The following is an 18,975-nucleotide window of genomic DNA, read 5'->3' on the forward strand; positions in this document are numbered from 1 at the left end:
GCTGGGTGCAGCTGAGTACGTGAGTCGCTTCCCTACTCCCTCATTCGTATTGCTTCTCCCCTTTCTGCTGCTCCCCTCAGCTTTCAGTCAGTGCTGCCACCACTTCTTCCTGTTAGCCTAGCAGCTGCCAATGAGAGGCAGGGGGGGCACAGGAGAGGTTTGTTTGGATTTGATTCTCAGAAACTGTTGATGCAGCGGCCAGAGATAGCTGTCATGTGTGCATGAGTTGTGTCTGAATGATTGTGTGAATGTGTGTGTGCTCTTGTTTTCTGACAAAGGCTATGGCCAAAACTTTAGTTGTGAGAGTGTGATTGTCTTTTCTATGTGCCTGTCTGCAGCTCAGTGATCATCTTTACTGTGAATTGCTACCTATTGTCATTAGTATTGATTTTCATAGCATTCTTGCAAGTTATCTTTCCCTTGGATTGTTCAACGTGGTCTCATTTCATCAACGTGGTGTCTGCGACATATGTAAATAGCTGGCCACACCAGTGGCCTTCCATGATGGGCCAAAACTGCAGGCCATTTTTGTGGGTTAACAGATCGGTCCTGCCAATCTGAAGCCCATAATTTCCCACTAATGTGCAGGCCCTGCCCATCGGATCTGGTCTCACCGATCTGCCTGCAGGCTAAGTCTGTTTGTGTGTGGTGTAATGCAACAGATGTTTGTGGTTTATCCATGAACTCAGAATTGCAGAGCTCCTCGGCAGGCCAGAGGCTACGGGCAATGGATTTCAGGAACTGCAATTTTCTCACTGCAAGAACCTTGTACAGTGTGGCATTTTATGACATTTTATTTATCCTAGTACATTTTGGCACTTTGAAAGTAGTTTATATATTAGAAAGTATGGTTGATAAGAGGAAGAAAATAGTGACAGTCACTGGCAGTTTTTACACTGTTTACTCACATATTTCATGAAAGAAAAACCACACAATACCCATAAAATAATAGTCATAACACAGTGGGTAATAACTGACAATAACAAACATAGTAGGCCCAACATTTTATTGGCAGTTGCCTATAGTGTCTGTTCACACAACTCTTCCCTGCCTAATACACTTCTTTTAAGAGGTCTACTGTTTTCTGAGATTATTTTTGCAATCAGTGAAGATATTTTAAATCTGTCTTGCGATTCCAATGAAATACACATTTTTGTCACCAAATGTGTTTCGTTTTATTGAAATAAAATGAAATCTGTGGTCTTGATGAAACTATATATAACATTTGACTTGCTTTGTCCATCTAAAAACAGTTCATTGCAAAAGATATTGATGGTAGTACTTAAGATTTTTACTCACATGTTTAGAAATACAGAAGTCCTTACATTTTTTGTCAATTTATGTCTTTACTTACCCTTGAGATCTCAAAATTTGTCCCCCCAGGGGGCCAACAGCTCTTTGGTGGGTACATGTGTGGTGCGGACAGGTCCCTGATCTATTGCAGCCTTTATTCTTTTCAGGGGCTGCTTTCCCCTCCCCTTCCTTCTCCTTCCCTGTCCTTCTTCCTTTCCCTTTCCTTCTTCCTTTCCCTTTGCCCCTTCCATTCCTTCGCTTGGTGTTCTTCTTTATGTCGGCTGCTTCATCTTGCAGGTGTGGTTGGTTGCTTTTCCTCCTCCTTTTTGCCTTTTCTTTTTTTGTCCTCCCTCAGGTGTTTGACCTCCATCTGTAAATTTGAAATCTGTAGTGCGGACCAGTTGGGGAAGAACTCCCTCCCTAGCGTCTTTGGTGTGGATTCCTCTCCCTCTCCCTTTCTGCTTTTCCCTCCCTCCCCGCCAAAGCCGTTTTGCCTCCTTGCTAGGTCACCAGCTCGGTAGCCAGTCCATGTGGTGGGGCTGTTACATACCCATCTGGCTGAGTACCCTGATCCCACAGGGACCACTCTGGTGGTACCTGTGCTGTGAATGCCTTGTGGAAGCCTAGGAGTAGTTGCCCATCGTTTTGGGACATCAGTACTCCCAGCAACGACCGTCCTGCCAGGCGGCCATTGGTGTGGGTGGGTGGTGCCTACAAGGCGAGCCCCTGTTCAGAGTGGGTGGTACCGGGGCGTACGTTTGGCACATGAAATATATTAAACTCTCTGGCTGCTCTACTGCGACTGTGTCTCTTGCTTAACGTAGTTCTGTCTCAGTTCCTGTTTCTGCCTTTCCAGGCTTACGCTCCTTGGATACACCCTGGGAGGAGGGCTGGATGTGCCGGCTTGGGGCGAGACACTTTCCACAGTTCCTGGTCTGTACCAGGACTGACAGGAAGTCTTTTGCCACAACCAAACCCCTTTTCTTTGACGAGCATACTGAGGACAAGTTCGGTGAATGAGTCTGTAAGCAAGATGAGCTCTGGCTCTCTCCTTATAAAGACAACTTCCGCCAGTCAGCCAGCCTCCCTCTGTGCCTGCAACCATTTAGGAGACATTCCCATGACTATTGCTCCTCACAAAAATGGTTCAAATGCCTCTAAGCATTATGGGACTTAACATCTGAGGTCTTCAGTCCCCTAGACTTAGAACTACTTAATCCTAACTAACCTAATGACATCACACACATCTATGCCCGAGGCAGGATTTGAACCTGCGACCGTAGCAGCAGCACGGTTCCAGACTGAAGCGCCTAGAACCACTCGGCCACAGCCTGCCGGGACTCCTCACAAGTCACACAGTATGACATGGGATGTAATTTTCCATAGGGAACTTCTCCTTGATGATGAACTTAGGGCTAATCTGGAACAACATGGCGTTCATTTCGTCCGGTGTGTCCAGAAAGGCTCTAAGGACCATTGTGTAGACACTGGCACTTTCGTCATGGCATTTGATAAGGATACCCTGCCTGAGAAGTTCAAGGTAATGGTGTACAGATGTGATGTGAAACCATACATTCCACCTCCCACGCATTGCTTCCATTGCCTCAAGTTCAACCACATGTCCTTGCACTGTGGTGCCATTCCCTTCTGTGGTGACTGTGGCCACCCTCTTCATTTGGGGAGCCCTTGCACCCCACCGCCTAACTGTGTAAAATGCTCTGGTCTCCATTCTCCCCACTCATCGGAATATCCAGTTTACATGAAGGAAATAAAGACCCTTGACCATCTCAGCTACTTTGAAGCCCGGAAGAAATTTGACAGACTTCACCCTGTAAATCTCTCCTCTACCTATGCCTCAGTTATGCCCTCCCATCCTCACCCTTCACCATTACCTCCATCCTGCCCCCCTTCCATTTTCTCACCCTTGGCGGCTCCCATCCCTTCCCCTCCAGGAACCACTCGTCCTCCTCCTCCTCAGCCAGGGAAAACATCCTCTTCTCTGGCTCATGCAAGGGTTGGGGCTCCATTTCGGAACACCCCTTTCTGGCATTATCAGTACAGAAAGCATGCACACTTGGGCCAGGGGAGAGTCCAGTGCTCCAAGGGTCCCAAAACCAGTCACTCTCTGTCCTATACTGTAATCATTGCCATCTAATTCCTTGCTGAGAACACCTCCTCCCACCCTCTGAGGGAGAACAAGAAGCCACGCAAGTCAAAGGACAAAGCTTCCCCGGCATCCCGGAGGGCTTTACCCTTCCACCTCATCCCAAATGAGACCCAGTTTTTATGGATGTCATCCCATCCTCATTGGTGAAGCTCACCAACCAAGTGACTTGACCTCCCCTCAGCTTCTTTATGTCTCATCTCACCACATAATAATCCAGTGGAATTGCAACGAATATTATTGCCACCTCCCAGAAATACAACACCTTGTTTCCTCCTACTCTTCATTCTGTCTTGCTCTTCAAGAAACTCACTTGCATGATGACCACATTCTAAAGTTTTTTGTTATTGAGCATTCTGTTGGAACTGTGCTGGCCATGGGATAGTGTCTGGAGGGGTCTGCACTTTGGTTTGCATCGATGTCATTAGTGACTGGATCCTCCTTCATATCAACTTGGAAGTGATAGCAGTTAGAGGGCGGGCAACTGCAGCAATCACCATTTGTAATGTCTACCGCCTTCCAGGTAGACCAGTTTCTTGTAATGAACTGTATACCTTAATACAGCAATTCATACCCCCGTATCTCCTCCTTGAGGACTTCAGTGCACACCACCCCGGTGGGAGAGTGCCACTTTGTTGGATAGGGGTCTCCTATTTGACCGGCTTACTACAGACTTTGATTTGTGTCTGCTCAATGACAGTTCCCCTACTCACTTCAGTGCTGCTCATGGAGCCTTCACTGCTCTCTATCTCACAGTCTCCTCTCCTGCTCTCGTGGCTTGCCTATATTGGTCACCCCATGTGATGATCTTTGTGACAGTGATCACTTGCCAGAGTTTCTGTTATTCCCCTGCCACTGCCAGGCACACAGGCCCCCACGTTGGGCATTCTGCAGGGCCAGCTGGACTTTATATATGTCTGCTGTGCACTTCGACACTTCTCTCTCAAACTGCATTGATGCGGTCATGCAGGGTATTTCTGCCACTATTCTTCATGCTGCTGGTACTGCTGTCCCCCTATCCACAGGTCCCCCTCATCATCAGCCAGTACCATGGTGGACCAAGGATGTAGCAGTCGCTGTCCAGGACCACTGACGGGCACTGCTACAATTTAAATGACACCCTTCTCAGACCAACCTCCTCGCTTTTAAGTGTCTCTGTGCTAGGGGTCGTTACCCTATTAAGTGGAGTAAATAGGAATGTTGGCAGCACTGTGTTTCCTGTGGAGGTACGGCTCTTCATCACACGTTTGGTTCAAGCTCTGCAGCCTTCTGGGCCACCAGTGACAGTCAACTGTAAAGGGGCTTATCCTCCAAGGTGCTCTGTCTACTGATCCATTGGTCTTTGCAGAACACCTCGCGACACACTTTGCGACAGCCTCGGCATCCTCTTCCTATCCTGCCACCTGTCTCCGGCAGAAACACAGAGTTGGACAGACCCGCCTTCTGTTTCAACCCTCACCAAGCTGAAAGCTATAATGAACCCTTCAATGAATGGGAAATCTTGTAGGCTCTTACCTCTTCATGTAAGCCCCAGGCCCAGATTCCATCCACAACCAGAGGATCCAACACTTGGACATTACACAGAGGCAATATCTGCTCAGGGTCTTGAACGACATTTGGCTCATGGGTGCCTTCCCCTCACAGTGGCGAGACAGTATAGTTATCCATGTCCTTAAGCCTGGGAAGAACCCAACGTCTCTCAACAGCTACTGACGAACACACTTTGTAAACTGCTTGAAAGGATGGTCAGCTTCCGATTATGTTGGGTACTCGAATCTCATGGCCTTTTGTCCCCGTATCAGTGTGGCTTCCAGGAAGGATGATCTCCAACTGACTATTTACTCAGATTCGAAACTGCAATCTGGCTGGCTTCAACTAAATGTCAGCACATTTCACATTTTAGTTAGCCTCAGTGACAGGGGCTTTCACGGCCCCCTTCCGATTTTTATTCACAATTTTTTATCCCACCACCTCTTCTGGGTTCCAGTTGGCACTTCCTCAGCACTCCTTGGATTCAGGAGAATGGTATCCCACAGGATTCTGTATTAAGTGTTACACTCTTCCTCACAGTCATTAGTGGGCTTGTAATATCTGTTGGTTACCCCGGCATTGTATGTCGACAATTGTTGCATCTGGTGCAGCTCGCACTCGGTAGCATCTGCTAAGTGCCAGCTCCAAGAGGCCACCCAGCGAACCTCTGCGTGGGCTGTCTCCCATGGCTTCCAGTTTCCTCTCTCCAAAATGCAGGTTATGCATTTTTGTTGTCAATTTATAGTACACCCTGACCCAGAACTTTATTTAGGTGACCAGCTCCTAGATGTTACAGCACAGTCCCGTTTCTTGGACCTTTTGTTTATGTAAAGCTGACGTGGCTGTCCCATATTTGCCACCTGAAGACTATATGCATGCGGAAGCTTAATGCTCTCCGCCTCCTGGCCCACACATCTTGGTGTGCAGACCATGCTATTCTTCTCCATCTTACCAGTGCTCTGGCCTTGTCCATACTAGATTATGGAAGTCTAGTTTAAGGGCCAGTGGCTCCTTCCACTCTGAAAATACTCAAGCCTGTTCACCATTGTGGGATGAGCCTGGCTGTTGATGCCTATCACACTACTCCCAATGACAGTCTTCTCACAGAAGTGAGGGTTCCCCCTCTACAAATACGACGAAGCCAATTTCTGGTTTTGTATGCAATTGCCATTCACAGATTCCCTGACCATCCCATGTACCCTGTCCTCTTTGAAAACGAGGGACATCTCCCTCCTGAGCACTACCCTCGGGTGGGATTGTCGGTTGGAATGCGTCTCACTCCCCTCTGTCAGGATCTCCATCATGTATTTCCTCTACCCCCCCCCCCCCCCCCCCCCCTCCATCCTGGATGGTGCCTAGACCACAGATTAGGACCAACCTATTCCAGGTCTCTGTTGCCCCTATGGTCTCCCTTGTACATTCCATCCTTGCAGTGTTTCAGGGTACTACAATCTTATACACTGATGGTTCTAAGATGATAGATAAAGCAGGATACATTTCCACGTCTCCTATTGGCTTGGAACACCAAAGCAGGATACATTTTCACGTCTCCTACTGGCTTAGAACACCATTTATTGCAGAAATCATGTAGTGTGTACAGAACAGAGCTGCTAGCCATTACCACAGCCCCCATTTTGTTACTCAGGCCTTCCTCCATAGTGTTTTAATGTGTACCAACTCATTGAGCAGCATGCTACTCTTGTCATCCTTTGATCTCTGGTGTCCATGGTCTTTTCTCCTTCCTGGTGTGTGCTGCCTGCTCAGTTGTCTTTCTCTGAGTCCCAAGTCATGTGGTTAACCCAGAGAATGAACGGACTGACTGTTTGGCTAGTCCCCTTCATGCTAAATATAGTCTTCTTTAATATTAATGTTAGCAGACAATTCATGGATGGTTGAATTGGTCCTCAGTTTCCTCTGTGAAAGTGGTTATTTCCTGATATAAGGTTTTGCTTTACTCCTGGTGCAGAGGCAGGTTGGCTGTGTTTGGGTCTCTCTTCATGTTTTCTCAGTCTGGGACCCCATGACCACTCCCCCATGGAAAGAGCACTCTGTTTTCCAGTTTTTAGATTTAGTCTAACCTTTTATATCTTCCATTGTGTGTGTTTGACTCCACACTGGATCCATCCATAGCTGACCCTCTTTCATCTGTGAGTAAGTTAGGAATCACAGGACTGATAATCTCACCATTTGGCCCCATAAACCCACTCAATTAATCAATCGATCTCAAAATTTTTCAGCGAAAAATGCTAAAATATGTCTGGAAATCAGGGAAGTATCAGGGAATTTGACTTGGGGTAACTTGTGGCAACCCTGATTCAACAAGCAAGCAACATGTCGTTGATGTCTTTTTGATATTGAGAAAGCCTACAACACCACTTGAAGGCATGATATCATAGTACAGCCCACATTAATAGGGTGTCTGGGCATTTCTACCATATTCATGTTGTCCTTCATCTTCTATCATTTCTGTTAAATGTTGTTAAGGAAGTCATTGTGCTTTGTTTGTAAAGTAGAATGATGTGTGTCAAGGCAGACCAATGGATGATTTTGCTATATTTCATTCTTTTTCCAACCCTGTAACTGTGGTTGGTCAGTAGCAAACTACAATTAATAGATTGTACTTGTGAACTTAGAGTAAATCCTGGGGAACAGACAGTGTATGCCTGTTACAGTTTTATAAGGCTTTCTTGCATTTCTGGTTGGATTACAGGGCCACTTGTGTGGATTGGTGATACCCGTGCATCATAGATGCTATCTGCCATGTAGGGACAAGGATGACCAAGGGTGTCTACTAGTTCAGCACCATAGCCAGCCTCTGTGCTGAGGTTGGTGAGCTACAACTATTCAGCCAGTGTAACTTCCCTTAGTATGACAAGCATATGTGCTCATTTGTGGAAATGGCATCTTCAGATGGCCTACAAGTGACAGTTTTGTTTGGGATTCGTGCAGAAGCTGACCTAGTGACTTATAATGTTTATCAGTTTCCATTGGTGGAGCTGGCTGCCACTCTGGACTGGAACCTAGCAGAATGCCACAGTGGTTAAGACACTGGACCCAAATTTGGGTGGATGGCATTTTAAATCCACATTTGGCCATTCAGCTACAGGTTTTTCATAGTTTTCTTAAATTGCCCAAGATATACTGAAGTACAAAAGAAAATGGTAGACGCAAGCGTATTCAAATACAGAGAAATGTAAACACATGGAATACAGCGTTGTGGTCAGCAACGCCTATTTAGGACATCAAGTGTATGGCGCAGTTGTTAGATTGGTTGTTGCCGGTACAATGGCAGATTATCAAGATTTAAGTGAATTTGGATGTAGTGTTATAGTAGGTGCACGAGTGATGGGACTCAGCATCACCGAGTGTACCATGAATATCAAGAATCCAGTAAAACATCAAATCTTCGACATTGCTGCAGCCGGAAAAAGGTCCTGCAAGGACGGGACCAATGCCAACTGAAAAGAATTGTTCAATGTGACAGAAGTGCAATCCTTCCACATATTGCTGCAGATTTCAGTGCTGGGCCACCAGCAAGTGTCAGCGTGCCAACCATTCAACAAAACTTCATCGATATGGGCTTTTGGAGTCGGAGGCCCATTTGTGTACCCTTGACGTCTCCACAACACAAAGCTTTACGCATCACCTGGGCCCGTCAACACTGACATTGGACTGTTTTTGACTGGAAACATGTTATCTGATCGGACGAGTCTCATTTCAAATTGTATTGAGCGGCGGACGTGAGACAACCTCATGAATCTAAGAACCCTGCATGTCAGCAGGGGACTGCTCAAGCTGGTGGAGCCTCTGTAATGGTGAGGTGTGCGTGCAGTTGGCGTGATAATGGGAGCCCTGATACATCTAGATACGACTCCGACATCTGACATTTATGTAAGCATCCTGTCTGATTGCCTGCGTCCCTTCATGTCCCTTGTGTATTCCAACAGCCTTTGGCAATTCCAGCAGGACAATGCTACACCCCATACATCCAGAAATGCTACAGAGTGGCTCCAGGAACACTCTTCTGAGTTGAAACACTTCTGCTGGCCACCAAACTCCCCAAACATGAACATTATTGAGCATACTGGGATTCCTTGCAGCATGCTGTTCAAAAGAGATCTCCATCCCTTTGTACTCTTATGGATTTATGGACAGACCTGCAGGATTCATGGTGTCAGTTCCCTTCAGCATTACTTCACACATTAGTCGAGTCCATACCACATCGTGTTGCGGCACTTCTGTGCGCTTGCGGGGGCCCTACGCGATGTTAGGCAGGTGTACCAGTTTCTTTGGCTCTTCAGTGTAAATGCCAGGATGGTTCCTTTGAAAAGAATATGTTTGGAATCTTTCCCTATCCTTCCTTGTGCTCTTTGTCTAATGGCCTAATTATGGAAGGGACATAAAATCTTGATCTTCCTTTCCTTTCTGTACTCACAGAAACCGCAACAATATTTTGACTCTTCTTGAATATAAGTACAGTGTTCTGGGATTCATCTATAAACATTTTATACCTATATGCCAACTATTTGGCAATATACAACAATGGGTCTAAGGAAGGGATTACCTTTATTGCTCTGTAGTTTATGCGGTGTTCCCATGACGTGAATAGGAAATTTACTTTCTGTGCTGCTGTGTTACTTGCAGTCTTGAGGGCATTGGGCCAGGCTGGATGTATTTTAGCTACAGAATTCCCCATTTCCTCTGATTCACAGAGTACATTGCAAGACACCCAGTACATGTGTTCAACAGAGAAACCAGTCCACTCAGTACAGAACAGTTTTATTTACTGATAAAAGAAGTGGAAGGCAGTGATATTGTACTGGGTACATGGAAATTTGGAGCTGTGAACTGGCAGATGCAGCTACCAAAAAGTTTTGCATGTTGTTCAGTCTTGCACATCGTTAGAGACTACTACGGGCAGGGTCATATGTGATTGAGGGACGAGTGACGGGGGGTGTAGGACAACAAGCTGAGGTTGGAGAAGCTTTGTGTTTGACCACTGCCATGCAGCACATTGTATCCTGCACCTAAAAGGTCAGTTGATAATTTTGCTGGGTGCTAACCCTCTATTTCGGGTTACAACAAACATAGTTTGAAACTTCTACTACAATATTTTTTCACTTATACAACAGTTTGAGAAAAGTTTGCACGGTAACAATTAACTTGTTCTCCAAGTTAATTTAACATTCTTAGTGCCAAGACCATAGAATTTGTGGGCAACATGCTGTCCAAAAATCATCAAGCTCATAAAAACTATGGATTGCAGTGTTGGCTTCATGTATTTTATATCTTAGATGTTGCATCCAGCAGTCTTACTCACAGTTTACATTCACAGATGAAAAGAAAGATTTGTCTGCACCTTCTGCTTGCTACTCATTATGAGCTGTAATTTTCGTTCAGTATAACATGTCAAACTTTATTTGGCCAGGAAATCACCATTCCACTTACTGCTGAAGATATTCTACACTCCTGGAAATGGAAAAAAGAACACATTGACACCGGTGTGTCAGACCCACCATACTTGCTCCGAACACTGCGAGAGGGCTGTACAAGCAATGATCACACGCACGGCACAGCGGACACACCAGGAACCGCGGTGTTGGCCGTCGAATGGCGCTAGCTGCGCAGCATTTGTGCACCGCCGCCGTCAGTGTCAGCCAGTTTGCCGTGGCATACGGAGCTCCATCGCAGTCTTTAACACTGGTAGCATGCCGCGACAGCGTGGACGTGAACCGTATGTGCAGTTGACGGACTTTGAGCGAGGGCGTATAGTGGGCATGCGGGAAGCCGGGTGGACGTACCGCCGAATTGCTCAACACGTGGGGCGTGAGGTCTCCACAGTACATCGATGTTGTCGCCAGTGGTCGGCGGAAGGTGCACGTGCCCGTCGACCTGGGACAGGACCGCAGCGACGCACGGATGCACGCCAAGACCGTAGGATCCTACGCAGTGCCGTAGGGGACCGCACCGCCACTTCCCAGCAAATTAGGGACACTGTTGCTCCTGGGGTATCGGCGAGGACCATTCGCAACCGTCTCCATGAAGCTGGGCTACGGTCCCGCACACCGTTGGGCCGTCTTCCGCTCACGCCCCAACATCGTGCAGCCCGCCTCCAGTGGTGTCGCGACAGGCGTGAATGGAGGAACGAATGGAGATGTGTCGTCTTCAGCGATGAGAGTCGCTTCTGCCTTGGTGCCAGTGATGGTCGTATGCGTGTTTGGCGCCGTGCAGGTGAGCGCCACAATCAGGACTGCATACGACCGAGGCACACAGGGCCAACACCCGGCATCATGGTGTGGGGAGCGATCTCCTACACTGGCCGTACACCACTGGTGATCGTCGAGGGGACACTGAATAGTGCACGGTACATCCAAACCGTCATCGAACCCATCGTTCTACCATTCCTAGACCGGCAAGGGAACTTGCTGTTCCAACAGGACAATGCACGTCCGCATGTATCCCGTGCCACCCAACGTGCTCTAGAAGGTGTAAGTCAACTACCCTGGCCAGCAAGATCTCCGGATCTGTCCCCCATTGAGCATGTTTGGGACTGGATGAAGCGTCGTCTCACGCGGTCTGCACGTCCAGCACGAACGCTGGTCCAACTGAGGCGCCAGGTGGAAATGGCATGGCAAGCCGTTCCACAGGACTACATCCAGCATCTCTACGATCGTCTCCATGGGAGAATAGCAGCCTGCATTGCTGCGAAAGGTGGATATACACTGTACTAGTGCCGACATTGTGCATGCTCTGTTGCCTGTGTCTATGTGCCTGTGGTTCTGTCAGTGTGATCATGTGATGTATCTGACCCCAGGAATGTGTCAATAAAGTTTCCCCTTCCTGGGACAATGAATTCACGGTGTTCTTATTTCAATTTCCAGGAGTGTAGATGATTGAAGTAGTGAAAAAGATGATTTTGGAGAAAGCGACACATTTGAAAGCAAGAGACTGACTGTTAAATAATAATATGTCGCTGTTACTATGTACAAAAAATGTGTTTTCTGTGGTCATTTCTGTTTGACTGTATTAGCAGTGCATTGTTCATTCCAACAGATTAACTGAATGAAAGCCATTTATTGCAAGAGAATGAAACAAATAGTGAACATCAGAATGCACTGCATAAAAGTCTGTTGTGGCCATTGGTGTGTAGACTACAGCTGACACTCAGCTGTATTTACCTCTTAACACAGCACCACAAAAAGTTCTCATGAAGATTGATTACATGAGATAGCCATTGTTCAAATGTTTTTCTAACCAATGAAGACACCAGAGAATCTAAAGCTCATACACATGTATGTTCATCTCAGGTAGTAGCAAAGAAACAGTAAAAAGGAACTGAAACCTCATTCAGTACTAAGTTTGTGGAAGCTACTGACACTCAGTAAAAATAGGTGTTTCTTGACCATAGTTTTTCATATGTATGTTTCAGGATGACTCAGGATTGGAACACTAATCCAATGATTGGGTGAATTTTTGTGCGCAAGTAATGAGTCACTTAAGGTTTACTCTGTTTGCAATCTTGTTGACAATTCCAAGCAACAGAGACCAAGAGAAGTAGTATCATCCAGTCTTCAGAGTTATTCGTTAATACAACAGTCTCAAAGAGCCTTATACTAGGGCATATTGTCTGCCTGAGAAACTTATGATAGATCAGGGAGTGTGTTCATTTTTTGTTCATGTGAGTGTTCATGTGTATATTCAGAATAAACCACACAAATGTGGTTTGAAGTTATATACTGTTGCTGAAGCAAACAATCTTTATGTAATTAATTTTGAGGCTTACATTGCAAAACAGACCACACTGCTTACTTAGACAAATTTTACTCCAGCCCAGAAATCTTGGAGCAGTTGGGTTAGGAAGGAATTGGTGCTGTGGTACAGTAAGCAAAACATGACAAACAGTGTCCAAAGATTTAGCTGCAACTAAACAGGGAAAGGGTGCAATGTGAACAATTTGTAGGTGATAAAATGGAAACATAAAGAGGTGTGTGTATGTAACATCATTTGTATCACATACCAAAAAGAATAAAACACTTATGATGAAACCACTTACAATATTAGATTACATTGTGAAAAAGACATGTGATGATCGTGCAGATCTTGTAGTACGGTGTGGTTTCAGTACGGAACAATCAAATCATGGAGGAAGTTGTACATTCGTATGACATGGGAGTGTGAAAAATATTTTATCTGTGTAATTCAGAGCACCAGGAGGGAGTGAAAATGACTGACTCCATCACGAGACTTGCAGCTGAGCTAATTGAAGATGATGTGCAACATGTTACTGATACTGCTGTGCAAAGTGGAACACAGTGGTATTTGCTGTAGTGGATACCACCCACAAGCAAGAAGTATGCTGCTTGTATATGCCATGTATATATTTTCAGGTGCAAAAAAGAAAGTGGAAAAGCTTCTCAGAAAGAGGCCTGGTACCAGTGTGAGCAATGTGGTGTTGCTTTGTATATGGAACCTTGTGTCAAGATCTACCATACAAAGAAACAATATGATTCTCTATGAAAACTGTAATTAGCCACATCATTAGTGTGAAGAAAAACTTACTTATATTTTAAGGTATACATTGTGTGTAATTTTTTCTAATATACAATTTTTTCAAATTTTCAAAAATGGTGTTGTACGGATTATGTGGTTATCCTGAAACCTATTTACTGAAAAATAATTATTTTAGAAGAATGTAAAAGTAGAAGAAAGTAGTTCTAAAGTGGTGCCTTATTGGTTAGAATTTGTTAACGAATGACAAAATAGCATTCATCTGAATATGGCTAAATTTGTCTGGTTTCTACAGCTTTGTATATATAATGGGGCCGGTATTGAGAGTGATAGCAAACCAGCTCTCCTGTTATGGGTGTATTTTGACTTTTTAATGATTTTGTGTACTTCTCTTTTGTATCAAACAATGGAAAATCTAGGATGGAATGTAACAATATTAGAGAAGAAAAGTTGTTACTCACCATATAGCGAAGATGCTGAGTCACGATAGGCACAACAAAAAGATTCACACAAATTTAGCTTTCGGCCATTCAGGCCTTTGTCAACAATAGACACACATACACACACACTCACGCAAATGCAACTCGCACATACGTCTGCAGTCTCAGGCAAATGAGTGTGGTTTCAGTTGCCTGAGATTGCAGACGTGTGTGTGAGTTGCATTTGCGTGAGTGTGTATATGCGTGTGTGTGTCTTGTTGACAAAGGCCTTAAGGGCTGAATGTTATAATTGTGTGTGTGTTTTTGTTGTGCCTATCGCGACTCAGCATCTCCGCTATATGGTGAGTAGCAACTTTCCTTCTCTGATATTCGCTTTTGTATCACTTTTATTTGTTTATGTTCCTATCTCATTAATTTTTGTGTACTGACTGTCATTTCACTCCCATGAGGTGCTAATGACCATGTACTCACTTATTTTGTGCTCGAACAGCAATTTAGCCAGATGCCGCAATCCTGCGATTTCACTGTCTGATCCGTCAGATGTACACTTATTATCCTGCACAGTGTTTTCTCTTCTGTGTTGTGGAACACCTTCAATAGGTTCAGAAACACAACCTTGTATCCACATCTCAAAATCAGTCATCTACTTGTAGTGCAGACTTAGGGTGTACACGTGCTGACTGAAAAGTATACGAGTATAATCAGTTTGAATAGAGCTCTATCATAGATTTTCATTAATTATGATTGTATCATTAATTTATGGAATTTGTGTGTGCTGATTTGTACTAAAACTTCACAGTCTTATCTATTGCTCAAAAAATGTGTGTACTAAAGAAACCCCTCACATCCATGTGAAAACAGAGTTATACTAGTCTCTATTCCAAAACCAATAATTAATGTTGGATAGCTATTTACCTGCTTTTAGCATAATTCCAGGATCTAGACTGTGACTACAGGACTGGAAACCCTACACCACTAACAGTAAGTATGCTGCTTCCAGTCAGCTCCTAGCAACTTGAGCTGATAATCTTCTTGAGAACAAAACAGGATACCAGTTTAAAGTCAGTAGGAAGCAGACCACACACCATAAAACTGCACTCCAAGTTTCTACAGGAGCAGATATAATTTATTGGCTTCAGTTAGACGTCGCCAAGCCTGTTACTTATAATTTATGCTGCCTACAGGTAGCTAGTCACTCCACATGTTGATGATGAGGTCTCTTCCTATTGAGTGCATGCCCACTCATTAAACTACAGTACTTGCCTAGCAGATTGAAAGGCAACTAATCTGAATTCCATGGTCACACCTGGAAATTAATTCTTATAAGCCTTCCTTATTGGAAAAGAACTTTGTTGACCGTGAAGGATCACTTACTTTCAATTTCAGAAATAGTATAAGAACCACCTCCAGAGCATACAACTTGCTTCCTATATCTGGGAAGACATCCAGCCAAGTGTATTTCCAACACCTGCTATAAAACACCTTCCTTCATGGAAAAGTCACTAGTCCTTAACCCAGCGTAGTAGACTCTGACTACAAACCACTAAGATGGGTTACATAAATACTGACCAATCATCTATAGGCTGAAAAAAGTCCCCCTTCCACAATATGCCAGAAACTGGCTTTGGTGTCCCAACTGAGAGGATGACCCTATGGTGAGGCCAGGAGTGATATGTTAGAAAACAGTTTAGAAGACCTTCATTTGACCAGTTTGTGGATGTTGCTCAGTATTACCGTATTTACTCGAATCTAAGCCACACTTTTTTTTTTCCAGTTTTTGTAATCCAAAAAACCGCCTGCGGCTTAGAATCGAGTGCAAAGAAAACGGAAGTACTGAAAAATGTTGGTAGACACGGCAATTGCCTAGATTTTTAAATCTAAGATGACTCTAATTTTTGTGCAGAATGTAATGTACTAAAGAGGCGCCTGCAGAGATTTTCAAACGGAGAAAAATTTTTGCTAAACTCTTGTTCAGAACATCTTCTATCATACACAGTCTATTATTTGGTTCTTGTTGATCATTATAAAAGAAAGCAGCAGTGTAAGTAACAACAAATAGCAGTCTCTTGCCATTGTTTCACTAATGAGATGACTCCTTTTTTTTTTTTATAAAGCGGTGGTAGCACGCACAAAAACAAAGCCATGCCGTGAGCGGCGACAGGCTGTAAACACACATTATGAGAATGTGACAAACAATGCATGACACAGTACAGTAATGCATTTTCAGCTTAGAGTGACGTAAACATCTATAACAAAGAGAACGGCACTTATCAGATCAAAGAAAATAAGCAATCATTTCAAACCAGACGAAGCACGTGAAAAAGGAAGGGTACCCCATAAATACGGACGGAGCGCCTGACGCATAGCAATGGCTACCTGGTAAAGCTTAACTGCTAAGCTTACGACTCGAACCAAACTACTGTAGCTGTATCGTCATTCATTCGACCTAAATTGTGTCTCGTATTACAATGGACCAACTTTGTTTCGATTTGGAGGTGCGGCGTAAAGCTTTTCTCTCCCCTTGAATTTCGAGTCTCAAATTTCAGGTGCGGCTTAGATTCGGGAAAAATTTTTTTCCTTGATTTCGAGTCTCATTTTTCAGGTGCGGCTTAGATTCGAGTGTGGCTTAGATTCGAGTAAATACGGTAGATGTTTACCATGTAAGATCAATGAAGAAAATGAAAAGAGGAACTGTGCATTTACTCATTGTACATTTAATCAGGACAAGTGTGACATGGAGTTGCCGTGCTTCAGTCACATATGTTGTAAGAGAGGTGTTATTCATTATAGGAAGGCATACAATTAAATTCTGTGCATACATGTTCCAAGGAGACTCAATCAACATTTTACTTCCTACCGCATGTTTATCAAAAAATGTCTTTGGTGGTAAATTTAGAGAAATTCAAGCTTACCAACACTCATTTGCAGATGAAACAACAGTGACCAGGGTGAGAGAATGTTAGTGATACATGGCGAACTATCTGCTATACACTGTAATATGCCTTGCAATGTGTAAATGTAGATTTAGATATAGAAATTAGGACTTCAGTGTGTCCATTTGCACGTATTTTAATATTAAGAAAGCATAATCTTTTCCCCTAATTTTCATTTTTTAATTGCAGATGTTAAACAACTGAAATGGGAGGCAAAGAGAGATATGTGGATGCAGCAGAACAAGAAATGGAAACGCAAACGTAAAGGAAAGCAATCAGGACCTGTTACTAAGAGAAGAAGGAACTGAATTCTCAGACATTATCAGAAATGTTTTTGCAACCAGTGTGTTTATGTACAGTAACTCATGACAGAGCAGAACGTAAATAAAATATTAATTAGTTTTATTATATGCTCTGTTTTTAATTTATATGGCTGCATTGACACCAGTTTTATCACACACAAAAATGATGCATATTATGCTTTTTGTGATGATATTAGAGTTGCCCATATTTCAGTGAGTAAAGTAGCACACATAGATTAAGACCTTGGGAGGAGGAGAATTCAAATCTCTCCCTGTCCTGCCTGGTTTAAGTTTTCTATGATTCCTCTTAATCGATAAAGGCAGACTGTGGGATAGCTCCTTCAAGGACATGGACAGTTTTACTAACTCATCCTTTTCCAATTGAGGTTATGTTCCACATGTAATGACCTCTGCCTTTATTGGCATAGAAATTACAGAGGCGCATAAACTTGGGTGGCATAGTGCATACATGTGCAATGCGCATTCTTAATTCAGTGCAGCCTTATTAGTGTACATTTGAATATATAATTTTTGCAGTACATTTGACACAAAAATATAAACATAATGTTGTAGTTGTGTTGTTGTTGTGGTCTTCAGTCCCGAGACTGGTTTGATGCAGCTCTCCATGCTACTCTATCCTGTGCAAGCTTCTTCATCTCCCAGTACCTACTGCAACCTTCATCCTTCTGAATCTGCTTAGTGTTTTCATCTCTGGGTCTCCCCCTACGATTTTTACCCTCCACGCTGCCCTCCAATACTAAATTGGTGATCCCTTGATGCCTCAGAACATGTCCTACCAAAAGATCCCTTCTTCTGGTCAAGTTGTGCCACAAACTTCTCTTCTCCCCAATCCTATTCAATACTTCCTCATTAGTTATGTGATCTACCCATCTAATCTTCAGCATTCTTCTGTAGCACCACATTTCGAAAGCTTCTATTCTCTTCTTGTCCAAACTATTTACCGTCCATGTTTCACTTCCATACATGGCTACACTCCATACAAATACTTTCAGAAATGACTTCCTGACACTTAAATCTATACTCGATGTTAACAAATTTCTCTTCTTCAGAAACGCTTTCCTTGCTATTGCCAGTCTACATTTTATATCCTCTCTACTTCGACCATCATCAGTTATTTTGCTCCCCAAATAGCAAAACTCCTTTACTACGTTAAGTGTCTCATTTCCTAATCTAATACCCTCAACATCACCCAATTTAATTCGACTACATTCCATTATTCTCGTTTTGTTTTTGTTGATGTTCATCTTATATCCTCCATTCAAGACACCATCCATTCCGTTCAACTGCTCTTCCAAGTCCTTTGCTGTCTCTGACAGAATTACAATATCATCGGCGAACCTCAAAGTTTTTATTTCTTCTCCATGGATTTTAATACCTACCCCGAATTTTTCTTTTGTTTCCTTTACTGCTTGCTCAATATACAGATTGAATAACATCGGGGAGAGGCTACAACCCTGTCTTACTCCTTTCCCAACCACTGCTTCCCTTTCATGTCCCTCGACTCTTATAACTGCCATCTGGTTTCTGTACAAATTGTAAATAGCCTTTCGCTCCCTGTATTTTACCCCTGCCACCTTTAGAATTTGAAAGAGAGTATTCCAGTCAACATTGTCAAAAGCTTTCTCTAAGTCTACAAATGCTAGAAACGTAGGTTTGCCTTTCCTTAATCTTTCTTCTAAGATAAGTCGTAAGGTCAGTATTGCCACACGTGTTCCAGTATTTCTACGGAATCCAAACTGATCTTCCCCGAGGTCGGCTTCTACTAGTTTTTCCATTCGTCTGTA

At 43.8% G+C, this 18,975-nt stretch overlaps 1 protein-coding gene across 2 annotated transcripts in view; it reads left to right on the forward strand.

The window, feature by feature from the left end:
- Positions 1-17,276, forward strand: part of LOC126162042 (CCAAT/enhancer-binding protein zeta) — a 222,087-nt gene extending 204,811 nt beyond the window's left edge. For both annotated transcript variants that reach the window (XM_049918275.1, XM_049918274.1), the window contains exon 16: positions 17,058-17,276. In XM_049918275.1, the coding sequence (XP_049774232.1) occupies positions 17,058-17,176 (119 nt within the window). In that variant the 3' untranslated portion in view covers positions 17,177-17,276. The remainder of the gene's footprint in view (positions 1-17,057) is intronic.
- The last annotated feature ends 1,699 nt before the right edge of the window (positions 17,277-18,975 follow it).

The sequence above is a fragment of the Schistocerca cancellata genome, chromosome 2 (genome assembly GCF_023864275.1).
Source record: "Schistocerca cancellata isolate TAMUIC-IGC-003103 chromosome 2, iqSchCanc2.1, whole genome shotgun sequence".
Classification (NCBI taxonomy): domain Eukaryota; kingdom Metazoa; phylum Arthropoda; class Insecta; order Orthoptera; family Acrididae; genus Schistocerca; species Schistocerca cancellata.